Source organism: Rhinolophus sinicus, linkage group LG03 (genome assembly GCF_036562045.2).
Source record: "Rhinolophus sinicus isolate RSC01 linkage group LG03, ASM3656204v1, whole genome shotgun sequence".
NCBI classification, from domain to species: domain Eukaryota; kingdom Metazoa; phylum Chordata; class Mammalia; order Chiroptera; family Rhinolophidae; genus Rhinolophus; species Rhinolophus sinicus.
Window position 1 is genome coordinate 168,900,555 of NC_133753.1, and position 16,611 is coordinate 168,917,165.

General features: G+C 38.9%; 1 protein-coding gene across 1 annotated transcript in view; it reads right to left on the reverse strand.

Moving 5' to 3' along the window:
- PARP8 (poly(ADP-ribose) polymerase family member 8) overlaps positions 1-433 on the reverse strand; it is a 166,458-nt gene extending 166,025 nt beyond the window's left edge. The window contains exons 1-2 of the mRNA XM_019736227.2: positions 192-433; positions 3-104 (exon numbers count right to left, since the gene is read on the reverse strand). Coding sequence (XP_019591786.1) covers positions 3-104; positions 192-291 — 202 coding nt within the window. The 5' untranslated portion in view covers positions 292-433. The remainder of the gene's footprint in view (positions 1-2; positions 105-191) is intronic.
- Positions 434-16,611: the final 16,178 nt, after the last annotated feature.

Below are 16,611 nucleotides of genomic sequence, written 5' to 3' on the forward strand. Positions count from 1 at the left end.
ACCTGCAAACGAGCAGTCCTTCTCGGCTCTGGACTTCTGGATCACGACGTCGATATCCTTCTGAATTCGCTCTTGCCTTGAACACATCCCCATTAAATCAGTCCCTGGAAAAGAAGCAGCCGCTATTTCCACCCCACCCCACCCCCCTCTCACGCTTCCAGCTTTCGTAAATATTCAGTTAAAAATGAAACCTCTGGCCGAGGCAGGGGCTGAAGGCGAAGTGGTTTCGGAAGTGATCCTGGGTGAGAGAGGAGGAGGAGGTGGAGGAGGGGGTGGGGGTCGGCTTTGCATTCCCAGATGTGACCGCCCAGCTGCTGCTCGCCGCTGCTAGATTCCAATTTCCTCCCCTTCTGACAATGGATGGTGATGACACCAAGTCTCACTTTCTCCCTCCCCCGCCCGGACCAACGGCCGTGAGGGGCCAGGGGGTGCTCGAGACGGCCCGAGAGAGATCACCCGCGGGGCAGCGGGCGCCGGCGAGGGGCGAGCCCCGCTCCGCCTCCCGCGCGCACACCCCTCGCGGCCCGCACGCCGGCCTTCCACACCCGCGCACACTCGCGCCCGCGGGCGGCGGCCGTTGTGCCCAGGCTGCTGCAGCGCCGCCCGCCGCAGACCCTCCGGTGCCCGTCGCGCCGGCAGCCCAGTCACCCGGCCCGGACCGCTGGGGCTTTAATAGTAGCCGCCATCCCGGACGCCGGCTGGATTTCCCCACCCGGGCCGCCGCTTGCGCGCGGGGCTGAGTGGGAATGTAGGTAATGAAGACTCCACGGGGCTCCCAGCCTGCCCCCACACCTCCACCACTTTTATGAATTCGACTCCACTTTCGGAAGGAATTATGAGTCATATGGAAAACCCAAACCGGAGTGACTGGGAGGGGGGGAAAGGGGAAAAGAAAAATCCTTTTAAATTGAAAATAAATAAATGAAACGAACAAATCTTTCCTTGTTGCCACATCAGGCAAGATAGAAAAAGCCCTGAAATTACTCCAGACACACACCCTCCGGTGCCCTTACTGCCTGAGTCTTTTTCTCCCCAGTGTAAGTAGTTCAGCCCTTTTGGGGCTCCCTTTAGGAAAAGCAGCCCCTTTTGAGGGACTTCCTACACTTCCAAAGCCTCACCAGTTCTTCCCTCTTAGGTATTTATTCCATTAGAAAAAACTGGCAGAATCAACTAGCACCGGCCAGGGTTTCCCTAAAAGAAATCTGTTTCGCTTGTTTTAAAAAGCCACCGCTTTGCCAGTCTGTCAGGTGAAGGCTCCCACAGTCTTCTTGTCTTGTTTAGAAATGAGATACTGCTCTGAGCCTCACTTTCTGTTTTGCCTAAGGACACCTCGGGCTGATGTAGCTTCCCTGCCTTAATTGCCATATGCCCTAGAACAGGTCTCCAATGGCATTTTTCTTGTTGATCTGTTGTCTGCTGAGAAGACTCCTCTGAGCAGACCAGATCTCATTTGGTTCTGCATCCCCAGTGCCTGGTGCAGTGCCTGGAATACAGGAGGGAAGCCAAAATGTTGGTTGACTGCATGAATGGTTGTGCCTTGCAGCCTCTTTTCTTTATAGGTACCCCAGTTTATCAGCATGAGTACCCAAGAGTTGTCAGATAGGCCCAGACCCTTCATCAGTCCAGTTCAGATTCTGACAGTGGCAACATGATGTTTAGGACAATTAGGAATGAGTGTTATCTCGCATGGATTCTTAATATTCTAGAGCGGCAAAAGCAGAGATTATATGCTCTAATTCCTTCATCTTCCAGAAAAGAAAATGACATAATTTGTTGTACAGCCTCGAACACACCACACTTATTGTGAATTATCATTCAGAAAGGTCCCTCTGCATTACCTGGACCACTGCAGACTTTGATGTGGCAGAGCTACAGTCATAATGCATTACGGCTCCTGCTCACAACTCTCTTCCTGTCTAGGGCAGCACAGGGTCAAGTCCTTCCTGGGTTGCTGAATTGTGTAAGCCCCTTGGCTACCAAAAGCACTTTCTTCTCTTCCACATAGCACTGAGTATCACACATACTTCCTTCTTCCATTCTATGCTCTAACTTCTCTAAAAAAGCTTTAAATCTATCAACTCCCAAGAATTTATTTTATAGTTGCCTATCTGCAAAGCTTGTATCCTCAAAGTAGAGCCCTAACTAAAATTAATTTGAAATAGTTTTAAAGCTACCAAGTGTTTTTTGTCTGTAACATCTCTTGGTTTACTCATTCCATAAAATAGCCCTTCTTATGATTTGTCCTATATTTGATTTTTTTTCCATGCTTCACAGGCTGCCTTGTTTTTGTTAAACAAAGCTAACCTCACTCTGTTCCTACCCTTAAGGTGTGACATATTTAAATATTTTAAAATTTTAAGGGATAAGAAAAAACAAAAACTAACTTTTCTCTCTAATATGCATTTCTGCAAGGAAAGTTTCTTTACTAAAAAAAAACTATACCCAGGCATCAGTATTCCATGCATGCTAGATCTTTATGGCATGATTCTTTCTACCCACAGCCAGTATCCCACTGACCCTGTCTCATCTCAGACTCTTAGTTAAACATTCTGATTGTCTGTGCTCTTATTAAAACACTAGATGCACCTTAGAGATGAGGGGTTGTATCGTTGCCTTCAACTCTCACGTGCACACACACACACTCGCATTCAGAAACATAGCACATAATAGGCCCTTAATACGTTTGTTTAATCTATAAAAACCATCCTTTACAATGAGAGAGAACTCGGTGGTAAACTGAAGATATCAATAAATAGTACACGGAAGACAAAAATCTGCATATTGGATGACTGAGTGTAGCAAAAAGGCCCACCAGTTTGGAAACACAATCCCAAACTAACAAACAGAACTCATTAGAGGAAATACGTAAATTCCTCACCTATGTGAAAGGACCTCATTGCAGAAGTGTAAGATAATGGAAATGTGGCATAAAGTTCAACGGTATGATGTGGATATTAACTCACACTTATCCAGAACTTATTAGAGCAGTCTAATATTACTATAAATGCTTTATATATATATTAACTTATTTCATGTTTACAATAACCCTATGTGATAGCTGTTACTGTTATTCTTCGCATTTTTACAAAAGAGGAAACTGAGGCACAAAGGGGTTAACTTATCTAAGGTGAGACATAAACTGCAGTTGAACATTTTTGTCTCTCCAAACCTTTCAGCAGTTGAATTCAATGGTATGGAAAATAAATGTTCAGAAGTCTCACTGGGGAGTAGACTGGCCCTGCCAATGGCAGCAGGCCAGGACTTACTCCAACAAGAAGCCCTATAATGGATTCCGAGGGGGCCTCTCAAAATAGCCTCTTCTAGTGACAGTTATGATTTCCTCTTCCGACATTGAACTTCCTTTCCCAAATGAACCACACTCCTTGGTAAATCTTAAGAAAAGTAAAAGCCTGCCCTCTGCTATTCCCTGGGGATTAATACAAGAAAGAAGATGGGAGGCAGGATTAATACAAGAGAATGGAAGGCAGCCTCCTTTCCCAAATGCATGAGGGTGTTATCAGTAGCAAATGCCATGGGAATGCCCAGAAACTTTGGCCTGTCATGGACACATCGAGGTGACAGTTTGCTTTTGTGGTAGAACCAGAATGAAAAAGGGAGAGGGAGGGCCGGAGGGGTCTCTCTGGAACGAGATCACCAAGGACTTCAGGGTGAGGAAGTGGGATTTTATTTGAGAGAAATGGGAAGTCACTGGAAGGAGGGTGATCTCAGAATTCTTTTCAATTATTAGATTCATCTAACTTCTTGCAATGGTTTGGTAATGGAAAGAAATCCATAAAAGTCAAAATGCCTACAAGGCCTAACTGACTTCTTCTAAATAAAGTAAACTTGGGCAGTTCTTTCTTTATAAAGCTGCCAGTGGTTTTGCTTTGGAAGAAACTAATCCTGCTATCCTGACCTCATCTGATAGGTCTAACAATCAAACTATGAGCAAAACAAAGTCAACCATGAATAAGCTTGACACAATGGAGGAGAATTTTAGGTAATTCAATGTGAAATTTGTCCCAGTTTGGTCCTTACAGATCCCCTAACCTGAGGTCAAATGGGGAAGCACAATGGTCATTTGAGGTTTTATGGCCCTTTCTAGCAACCTTAATGAACTTAACCAATACCAAAGCTATCCTGTGAACCTGAACTGCTCTTGCTATTTCCCAGGTTCTCTTTAATCTAGTTCCATTTGTTTCTCGTTAAACTTTCATTCCCATTACGACCATAACTCTAAGTTCTCATTTTCGTTTATTGGTTTTTTTGTTGTTCTTTTTTTTTTTTTGTCAGTGAATTGTATTCCATGTAATTTCAATGACACGTATTTTTAAATTCAAGTAAAAACTTGCATTATGTATATTTTTTTCTTTTTGGTGGTATCAACTGTGAAACCATTTTAACACTCATCTCAAGAAAGGCTTGAAGGCTTGTGATGACTGAGCTTTCGAGTAAAACAGGATCAAATTGTGACTCTCTAACATAGTAGAGATCTAAATTTGGAAAAACTACACGATCACAACTGTTATTACATCAACTCTCAATTTTCTCATCTGAAAATGGGGAGAACAATGGCTCCTATCCCTTAACGGTTAAAGAAGATTAAGTGAGATAAACACATATAAAGAGATACAGATTGCTTAGTAAGAATTAATTACTAAGGATCCCCTTAAAAAATATTCTCTCTCTCATCCCTATATACAATCGACCAATTCCTCTTTTATTTCCCCAATTTATCCGATGGTTTTCTTTCAGATTGTCTGGATGCATTTGTTACAAGTAAGTTGTAAGTCCCTGCACAAAGACTTCCTCTTATATGTGTTAGCTCCCTGTGCTTGGTGCCACCTGGGAAGCCATGAGATCTGAGGTAGAGAAAGGAGCTGGAGGAATCATGGAGCAAGTGTCCCCCTGGAGGTGCATTTCTTATTATCCAGTCTTACCTCCTTGAGGTCACATCCAGAGTCGCTACATTTGTCAGGAAATATTTGGTTGTATGCCAGACTCTCACTCAAACCAGCAAAGGCAAGATTTGCTTTGTTGACCGAGATAACTGGGAAGGATGCTTGGGTGGCTTAGCAGAACAAAGCAAGAGCTGGAGGGACAGGGAGCTCCGGGAATGGAATTGGGTACTCAGCCTGAATTTTCTCTCTTCCTATTTTCATTTCTGCTTGGCATTGTCATACTTTCAAAAATAACAGCAGAAATGGCCCCAAACCTATAACAATACCCCAGCTTAGTGAACCCAGTGAGGGAAGGATAACTTCTTTTCCCTATGAACTATATATTAATCCCAGAATAAAAATAATATAACTAGCTGCCCACTTGGATCAAGGGTCTATCTTTTGGACACCACTGTTGACGTCTGATTTAAAAAAATAATTTACAGCACCAGTTCACTGCATTTCTGTAGACTGGATCTGGGGTGTTCACTCATCTTTTTTGGGGTGAATTATATCAACAAATGGATTCTTTTCTTCCTCACAGTTTGGATTTCTTCTCATTCTTTTTACAGGGTAATAGTTACAGTTTCTGGCTATGTTACATATGACTGCCCCTCTTCTGTGCGTATCCCAGTTACAAACAGCACGTAGCACACTTACTGTTTGTCTTCCTTTCTTAAGAGGCTGACCAATGTGCTCAGAGCCTGAGTGATTTGCTCTCTTTGACAGTATTTCTCTTATTCTTAAGCTACTGTGTGAAACACAGAACACACTCAGTCAATACCTGTTAAAACAAAAAAGGAAAGTACCCTTCCATGGTGCAAAATAGAAACAAAGATGGGGGGCATATAACTCAGACCGAGCTGGGGATGAAGGTTTGAGGGTATCAGTGATGCTGAGCATTGAAGGAAGAGTAGGAGTAAAGAAAATGGAGAAGGACACTCTAGGCCACGGGAGGCCTGGGGGCAGTGGTGAGCCTGAACTGGCTCATATAATCTTGTAAGACCTACTGTACACATCTCCTCCCCACTCCACATTCAGTGAGTTCATATGGCAGCTTGAAATCAGCTAGAGTGGGAGTACCGTATATACTATAGAAATCAGAATCACTACAAAGCAGACCTCCAACATTTTTTTTTTTTTTTTACCAGAATGATGATTGTTAAACATTTACCATACCACTGCATGAAAGCATGAGACGGACAGGAATATTACTATAGATGAAGCTAGAAAAGTATTCAAAAAATCCAATCATGAAAGAAGTTATGTGTTAAGCACAGACATCTGAATTTCTTAGCCACTGAAAGATTTTGAAAGAGAAAACACATGACATGACTTGCTCAATAACTGCTGGTTAGTTTTTCAACAATAGTTTTGCATGACCGAAGGTGGCATATTCACCCTATATTAAATGCTTGCAGTTCTAGGAAAGTTATTGCCTGTTCTAGCAAATTGATCTTAGCGAACAGCTTAGTTTAGAACTATACCAGTCCCAACCTAAGCCTGATTCCATCAGGACCAGGTGTGGCCACAATAGCAGCACCACTTCGAATCAGCGCCAGTAGCTAATATGTCCCCTATAATACAAGTCTATGTCTTCCTGCCACCTGGCACATCAGTCTCCTGAAATGTTGACATTAGCAAGCTTCCAACAAAAAGGTTATCAACTCTAGCCGTATATTTTTTTTCTTTTCTGTCTAGGTTAATTTAGGTGTGGCCCTGCCTAATAGTAGAGATATGAACTAAATGGGTTTTCATATTTCTTCTGAATATATGAATATATGTTTATTTAAGAGAGAGAGAGAAAGGGAAAAGAAGGGGAGAGGAGAGGGAAGGGGGGAGGAGAGAAAAGAGGGGGAGAGGGGAGGACAGGGGGAAGGGTAGGGGAAAGGAGAGAAAGGAAAGGGAAGGGGAAGAGGAGGAGAGGGGAGGGGCAGGGAGGAAGAGTTTTCCTCTCAGGGTTGTTGAGATGGAAACTTAGAAGAGCGAAAGCAGTAGTATTACATCTAGGTTGTGTAAAATGAAGAACTACATTGGAGCACTCTTTTCAAAGTCACTTTGTTTTTCGTTTAGGAGTTTGCTTTGATGAAACGAAGTGTTATCAGTGGACAGGCTCTCTCAAACTTCTTACTTGACATCACAGCAAATAGCCACCTTCCTTTCCCCCTAGTTTCTGATCCCTAAAAGCAGTCCACAGGGGCCGGCCCTGTGGCTCAGGCGGTTAGAGCTCCATGCTCCTAACTCCAAAGGCTGCCAGTTTGATTCCCACATGGGCCAGTGGGCTCTCAACCACAAGGTTGCTGGTTCAACTCCTCAAGTCCTGCAAGGGATAGTGGGCTGCGCCCCCTGCAACTAGAAAATGACAACTGGACCTGGAGCTGAGCTGTGCCCTCCACAACTAAGACGGAAAAGACAACAACTTGAAGCTGAATGGTACCCTCCACAACTAAGATTGAAAGGACAACAACTTGACTTGGAAAAAAGGCCTGGAAGTACACACTGTTCCCCAAAAAAGTCCTGTTCCCCTTCCCCAATAAAATCTTTAAAAAAATAATAATAATAATAAATAAATGAATAAATTTTAAAAAGCAATCCACAGACTCTTAGTTCCCTGAATCTGACTTTGTCTTATCTTGGGGTTTTTGGCTTTTCTACTGCCCTGTGCAGGGTATACTTCATATTTAAAATGATTGTTCTACTTGTTTAGACTTCTTATAGTTTACAAGGAAAATGTATAATAAAACCAGGAGTGAGAACTAATACTGCTACCCACTGTCATGGGAAAGGGGTTATGGAACAACCTAGTGAGGACAACTCAACCTACAGAACAACTCATTAAAGATGTACTTTTCTGCCCATCTTATGAAAGTGAATCACCTGTGACAAAGATGTCATAGTGCAAATGTTTGTAAATCAGAATGTAAGTACCACTGACAATAACAGTATACAGTTACCTCAAGAATTAGCAAAGAAAACTTATGATACTCAATGTTTATATTGAAACTTCATGGAATAGATTTCATTATGACGCAAAAGTCCTCCTACCCTCTAACCTGCATGAAAGAAGTCTACTTAGTGCTGTTGGCTGTGTGACTTTGGCTTCCTGCCGGGTGGAGTGTACATTGGCACCCTTGTCTTTGGGCTTATCCAGTGACTTGTTTTGGCCAGTAGGTTGTTCACAGGTATGAAACAAGCAGAAGCTTGAAATGTGCTAGTGTGGTTGGACTTACTCTTTTGCCCGCCTGCCATCCTCATGAGAAGAACATAACCTAAGTAATCTGCTGGCTCCCAAGAGGACGAGAGACATGTAGTGCTGACCTCAATTCACCTTGCAACTTGGAGCCAAGCCCAGTCTACCCTAGCCTGGATCAGGCACAGACACATGAATAAAAATAAATGATTGCTGTTTTAAGCCAAGGAGTCTGGACTGGATTTGTTACTTAGCACTATTGTGGTCATTGTTCACTGATACAAACAGTAAAGACAGAAGAAATCAATAAAAATGATGCAAACAGTCCACTAGACTGTTGCGGGTATAAATTAGAAAATTGAGTTTCTTGAAAAGAAAATTTATTACAACAATCATCAACTTTATACCTACAAAGATGACTTCATGCCTTCATATTGGCTCCCATTTTGTCATTCTCAGCCCATGCCTTGTAAGCTGAAAAGACATTCTGAAATCAAACTTTTGTAAAGTCAAATTCTTTAAATGTGAACAATTATGTCTCATAATGTGCCTGGAAGTCATACCAAAATGTTAAGAGTGTTTTCCTCTGAATGATGGTATTCAAGATATCTTAATTTATTTTTCCTTATTTTTAAATCTTCAATAATGTGGCCAATTTTTAAACATTTCATTTCAAAAAGTACAAATTTAGCCTGATTTTCAAATTATAGATTTTTGAAATGATCACTTGTTCCCCCATGGGAATTTGAGAACTAACAACAAAAAGATGCAAAGCTAACATTGCTACACTTCAATAAGTGAGGTATTTATTTTACACTCACTCTATTTTTCTCTAAACAATTTCTTTTTTTAATGAATTTCTTCAGTAAAACCCTGTTTCTAGGAGTGCATTTTGATATTGTTTATCTGATGTTGGTGGGAGGCTCTGGAATACGGATCTGTCTAACCAGGGCTCAGGAGCAGAGAATTTCTCTTCCATCTAAGCCTCCCCTATGTCCTTTCATCAAGTGGCACTTTGAGAATGTTATTATCCACCCCATGGGCAATGACAGTGGATGCTTTGATCCTCAGGCATAATGCTGCTGTAGGGAATCGGCACAGGTCACAGGGGAAGTTCAGGGCGCATCAGCAGTGTGATTAGACAGCGTAGTCTGCTTACGCAAGTGAAGGCTGAGTCAGTTTATTTAGGTTCAGCGTTCTGGTCTCCCAACAACACCCCTCACTGCAGACCTTTGCGACAATGTGCCTCATTCCTGTAAGGGTGACTCTAGGATTGCTCTCTCTTTCTACACTTCTTTCCACTTTCATTATCTTCCCTTCTTTCCTTTCCATTCGAATCTAAAATATTTTGGATTTTGTTTTGTTTTTGTTTTAATGAGAAAGTAAGGGGAAGCTCTGCTCTGCCTCAAAATACTATGTTACGTCTAGAGTCCTCTCTATTTCCTTAAGGCTTAGAACTTTAGAAACCAAAGCCAGAAAAACATTTTTCTCTATCTCTTCACATTTCTCTCAGAGGCAGTGGGCACACAGTAGTCTTAAAAGTTCTCGAAAGGATTGGGTGGGAAAGAGAGAGAAAACAGTAAAATAAATGAATGATGCTATAGCTGTGGGGGAGGGGGAGGTAGATAGAGATATGTGTTTAATAAATTAGTGGGCATGTTATCCACTCATAATAATTTTTCTGCACTAGTTTTTAAAAGATAGTATTTAGCTTTCTTCTTCTACAAAGGTCTAACTTTCTATCCACTAGTTTACTATTTCGTCAGCTGGAAAGGGACAAGGGACTGCTGAAATTAACTATCTTGAAAAACTCGTAGCCAACAAATTTCAGCAAACGTCACACCCGTACCTTTTACTGCAGCTTTAACTAATCAAAGCACCTACCCTCTTGTGCAGTATCATGTCTTCATGACTCTGGTTTTCTTCCTAGATTCTTCCTCTTACAGCTTTCCTCCCTCTGAAACATTTTCACGGTAGCCTCTCTCTCCCTTTTCTATGATGGAGAAATCCCCATTTTCAGTTTCTCTATTGAAAGTCCCTTCTTCCTTGTCTTAACCAAAATGCAGCTTTTTTTGGAAAGACACCACAAGCCTTACTGCGGCACCTAAAAATTCCCTATACTCCAAGCCCAAATCCTTTCCCTTTCCCTATTGCTTTCAGATTCACATTGTTTAACACTCATCTAGAAAGTCCAGTTTCTTTGGCTTGTTCTGTCTTTTCATACAATGTAATGTTTACTACTTTTATTTAATCAATGATTGCAGTTGTGTCAGACATTTTGAGAAAAACAGTATCTTTTGATGTCCTACCCATCACCTAATCAGGAATTCTTAGCAGACAGATTTTAATATATGTCTATGCTCAAGCTTTTCTCACATACTAGTTCTTTACCTTTACACATTCTCTTTCTTAGCACCAATTTTTAAGAAATAATTTTTTTCCTGAATATTATTTGCCTTTTGTGAGCTACCTCATATACCATCTGAAAGCCTGATCAAAATAGTCATATTTACGAGTACTTGTATTTTGGCTTGTTTGCTGAAGGAGGAGTTAACAGGAAAGTCTCCAAGTGTCTTGCCAACGAAAACATTCTCCTAGTTAAATTTATCTAGAGTTCTCCATCAAAGCATAAAATATTTTACAAAGAAATGTGCCAACCAAATAATGTCCATGCAGTTGATATAGTTAACCAATTTCACTAAGCACAAATCTATAAGGTTGGAATGAATATAATACATTTTGAAAGAGATGGTCTCTGGAATTAAATAAAAGAGAGCACTTCTGTCACGCAAATATGCATATATATAAGCATGGAATAGAGACTAAGAACAGAACTGAAAGAGAGGTTCTTACACTTGAGGTAGTGAAATTGCAGCAGTTTCTTTGTAGAGGAAGCAAAGGCCCTTCCACATCAAGAGCAAAGATCCATGTATTCAATGAGGACACATGATCCAAACTTTGAAGAGCTTGGAATTAATTTGCAATAAGCTTACCAGCTGTCCATTTACCTCGTCTCAACGATCAAATTTACAGTGACAGCTGTGAATTAAATCTGTCCATACTGATCTGGTAATATCGTTAATCATGTCCATTGAATGAAGATTTGGTTGCAGAATTCTAGGTTGATGTTTACTTTCTCTCACAATTTGGAGGATATTATTTCAGTATTGCCTGTTCTTATTGCAGATGTGGAGAAATCAGCAATAATCTAGGTGTCTTTCACTGCGTGTAATCTGCCTTTCCTTTCTGGTAGAATCCAAGATACTCTTTTTGTCTTTAATATCTTGCAGTCTTACTATGCTTACTATCTAGGTATGCGTTTATTCTTATTGAGTTTGCTCAGAGCTTACAGTACTTCCTCTATCTGAAAGGCCAACGTATGAAAATGTTACTCCAAAATATATTTATTTTTTTAATTTAAAAAATTATTTGGAAATAATTTCAAACTTACAGAAAAGTTTGAAATTAAGAAAATTTTTAAAAATGGTATGGATAATATTCATATACCCTTTACCCTGATTGTCAATATTGTTATTTTACCAACTTTTGCTTATAATTTGTTCTCCTTTTCTTTCAATATATAATCAGTCCTTAGACTGACCCATGTCTTATAGCAACTTGCTACATAATGCTTGGTTTTGTGCCTGGTGGAAGCAGGGGATTAGTTTCTATTATTTTAATTCAGCTATGTATTTTTAAAAATCCTCAATCATATTTTATCTATTATTTCTATATCTTTGGAATGAGAGTAGGTTTTTCCATGTTAATAAAAATTCCAACCATCAACTTCTCAATGTAAACAAAAACTATTTTGCAGTAATTATAGAAAACATTACACAGGTTGAAAACAGTTATTATTTTTCTTTTGTTTACTTTGTTATCATTATTACTATTTAATTTATGAGAGAAGAATCTGTAATCCAGAAAGAGCAGAAAAGAAGAGAGATTTGAAATTTTTTTTCCTGTTGCTCCCTATATACTGGGAAAGGATCTTATACATCCTGTAGTTTGCTAGGGTTGCTATCACAAATACCACAGATGGGGTGACTTAAGCAACAGAATTTACTTTCTCACAGTTCTGGAGGCTGGGAAGTCCTAGATAAAGGCATTAGCAAGGTTGATTTTATTCTGAGGTCTCTCTACCTTGACTTGTAAATGACTATCTTCTCCCTTTGTCCTCACATGGTCTTTTCTTTGTGTGCATGTGTATGTGTTGAACTTTCCTCTTCTAATAAGGACACCAGTCCTATCAGATTAGGGTCCACCCATATGACCTCATTTTCATTAATTACATCTTTAAAGTCCCTATCTCCAAATACAGTCACATTCTGAGGTACTGGGGTTAGTATTTTAATACACAAATTTGGGGGAAGATACAATTCAGCCTGGAACATACTTTATACCATATAACATATTAAATTTATGTATGTATAGAGAGGGTGCCAAAAAAATGTATACACTTTTTAAGAAAGGAAAGAAAACTATATTAAAATTAATACTGATGGTAACCACTTTGAGCAACTCTTATAATTGCAGAAGTCAAACATGACTTGTATTCATTTTTTGTTATTGGTATATATTGAGTACTACAATTTTAATACAGTTTTTTTTTTCTTTCTTAAAATGTGTATACATTTTTTTGGCAGCCTCTGTATATATATCCCTTGATTAACTTTTTCACTGTAGTGATAATTGAAGGAAAGCTTCAGGTGACTATCCCTTTTGAAAGAGTATGAATTCTGTCTGCCCTTAACCTAATAATGAAGTAGAAAGAAATTAATTTAAGGAACAATGTGAAACAATTATAAGTCAAGATTTCAGTGTGATGTCATCACTTTTTTTTGGGCTCAAATATTAGAATATGTGGTGGCATGCCCATACTGAGATAGAATCATAAACAAAGTTCAAAGCCATTTATATTGGTTCACCTCATACCTCTAATATTCGCCTAGAACTCAGTTGGAGAACGAGCTAAAAACCCGACTTTTCTGTATCTATCAGCTTAGTTGCACAGAACCTGACCTTAACATTGAATTTCCGTTCTTTAATACCTTGTTTCCAAATCTGAGGCTCACACTCAATTTTTCCTTGTTAAAAAATCAATTTGATACTTTTTTAAAAAATCATAAGATATGAGTAGAAATCTCAGGAAAAAAATAGCTGTCAAGGAAAAGTAAAACCATTCATTTAGTCTGTTGTTTATAAACAAACATGATATGCTTCATTACTAACACAACTTCTTGGGGGTTATACGGATATTCTTTTGTAAATACCCCTCAGTCTTTCATAATATATATAGTTTACCTTTCCAAGTAAACTATAAGTTCTCAGAGGAAAGGTCTGTAATTCCTAATTTTTTTACTCCCATATGGTAACTAGTAAGCACGTGAAATTTGATGAATGTTTATAACAATTATCACAGAAAAAATAATTCTTTTAGTAAATATTTCCACCATTTTCTAATTTCCAGGGCTATATTATGCTCTGGGGAATCCAGAGATTAATGCATTCCTTACCCTACAGTCTTGGGAAGAGACATGAAAAAACAAGTGTTGTACAATGATGCAGACATTGTAATATAAATCACAACAGGAAATAGTTACTGCGGAGACAGTGTGCTCAGGCTCAGATTCAAGTCGCCTAGATTTAAATTTTGGCCTCACTACTTACTTCTTTTAGAACTTCAGGCAAATTACTGAAAATCTTTAAAACCACAGTTTCCTCATCCTTAAAACAGAAATGCTAAATAGTACTTATCTCATAGGATTGGTATGAGAGTTAAAAAGAATTCTACATCGATTAAACTTCCCCAGTGCCTTACATTGCCAATGTTAGTGGTTGCTCAACAATCAAATGGGAGAAAAGCAATTTATCTCCGAAGAAAATTTCCCATAGGTGGTCTGGGAAAATTTCCCATAGGGAGGTCTGGGAAATTCCAAACCTTGAAATATTAATGGAAAAGAACAGGAAGTTTCTTTACAAAAACTGTTTTAAAATCTTTCTAAATAGCAAGAAATTCCACAATCATTGCTAAAAAATAAAAAAATTGAAAAACAAAAGATTAGAATCACATGCAGCAGGTACAGAGGTCATTTTTTAAACTTACAAATTATCAAGAAAACAGTGAAGAACCCAGTACAAAAGGGTAGATGATATGGACAAGTATTACATAGAAAAAGAGCAGCAACAAGAGAAAGAGAAACAGATTACCAATGAATATGTGAAAACATGCTCAATCTCATTAATAATGCAAGGAATTCAAATCCAAACAGCATCGGACTACCATTTTCCAAGTAATAAATTGGAAACAGTTATATTTGATAAAATCTGGTGTTGTTGACAGCTTGAGAATAAGGGCAATGCTCACACACTCTTAGAGAGTGCGTACACTAACTGTATCTTTTTGGTATACAATTTAGTGGCCTCTATCAAAATTAGCAGTGTATATGCTCCTTGACAGAGCAAACCTGATGATATATTTGCAATAATATGTGTGTAAAGATGTTCAGTGCAGTGTTGTTTGCAAGGGCAAATTGGAAACTAACCATTAATAAGAGACTAGGTAAATAAACAGTAGCACATCTGTACGATGAACTATCAGTAACTAGGCATGGGATAGAGATATGCTGCTATGGAAAGAGCTCTAAGACATATTATTAAATGATAAAACCAGGGTTCATGAATGAATAGTATGTATACTAGTACACTACTTTTCCACAAAAGAAATGTGACACATAGAAGGATGAACAAGAAATTATTAATAACACCTATGTCTGGGAAATAAAACTGTAGGTAGGGGAAAGGAAGACATTTATTTTTCATTTTAAACCCAATGAGCTATTTAAATCTAATGGCATGGAATTTGTTATTTTTATAGTAAAACAAATAATTAAATAAACAAACATTTTTTAAGTACTTGGGCTATAAATTAAACATTATCAATATAATACAGCTCTAAATGGAGCTGAGATTAGACTATAGGAACCTCATATGGCACAACTTTTAACTAAACTACACCTTTTTTTTAATTTATTTTTTAAATTTATTGGGGTGACAATTGTTAGTAAAATTACATAGATTTCAGGTGTACAATTCTGTATTACATCATCTATAAATCCCATTGTGTGTTCACCACCCAGAGTCAGTTCTCCTTCCATCACCATATATTTGATAAACTACCCCTTTAGTATCCCAACTCTTTTGGAGAACATTTAAAGTTTCATTTTTTAGACTTTAAGTAATTCTTTGGTATCTATTTCGTTCTTTTCCTGCACTGGGATTAGCAGTATCAGACCTTCAAACTGCTCATTCTTCTCACTGGCAGGTTAAATGCTCCATTTAAAAAAATAATTAAATTAGTTTTGCAGGGTGTATTTCATAGGGCTTTTGTACTATAGCTGGTTCTTTTTGTATGCTTAATCTCCGTCCGCTTAGAATGGTTAGTCCTGATAGACCTCTTTCTTCAATATTCATCTCAGTTCTTTGGCTGTTGGCTTTTTGGCTTACAATCAAAAATCAATTTCTGATTTGTTTTGCCCTAGAGAAGCTCAGTGAAAGTTATAGCAACCTGAAGAAGATATTAATTACAAATACAAACCTTGCAAAAACCCTAATATAGAGGCATTAACCCAAAGACACTTAACAGCAGTTGATGTGTCCATTCATTGCTTTTAAAACCAGTTATTTTTCTTTTGAATTGCACTACCTTTAATTCCGTAAATTGAATGTTATATAGCACCAGACAAACTGCTGTGAGTAATTATAATACTCACTGCTGAGTGATGTGACTTCTTCAAGCTAGGCTTCTTAGGGAAATTGCATGATTAGGTCCCTAGCTTCCTTGGTTTCTTCGGGGAATCATGTAGGCCCTCCAGGGAGCTAATACATGTTTAATTATTTACAGGTTCACATGAGACCCCCTTATAGGTATAAGCACGTTAGTAGCTAAACAACAGTAACACGAAGTGTGTCTGACACAGAGGAAAGAAGCAGTAGAAGCTAATGCAAACACAGGTGGTGCCATCTTTCTGCAGCTCTCTCTCTCTCTCTCTCTCTCTCTCTCTCTCTCTCTCTCTCTCTCTCTCTCTCTGTCAGTATTTGGCTGACAATTGTAGACCATCGTGCATGTGTGCAATTACATATGTTAGACCCATCCTGAAATTGGAGGGGCCTTCTAAATTTCTACATAGGAACCTGAGAAACAAATTTTATGTAGAACATACTTTGGTATCTTGTAGTTGAGAGCCAAATTTATTTAAGGGAAATCATCTTCTTGTTTTACAGTGGTGTTTAAAATTATGAAAATATAATGCCTCCATAATGTAAAATATTTAGATGCATATACTATAAATGTAAATAAAGAAAAATGTTTTCTTCCAGCCTGAGGCATCCTCCCCATCCCCCCCGCCCCTCCTGGCCCTTCAAACAACAGACCAGTCATCAAGGATTTTGCATCCACGGGCCAAACGTTTGTTACACAAG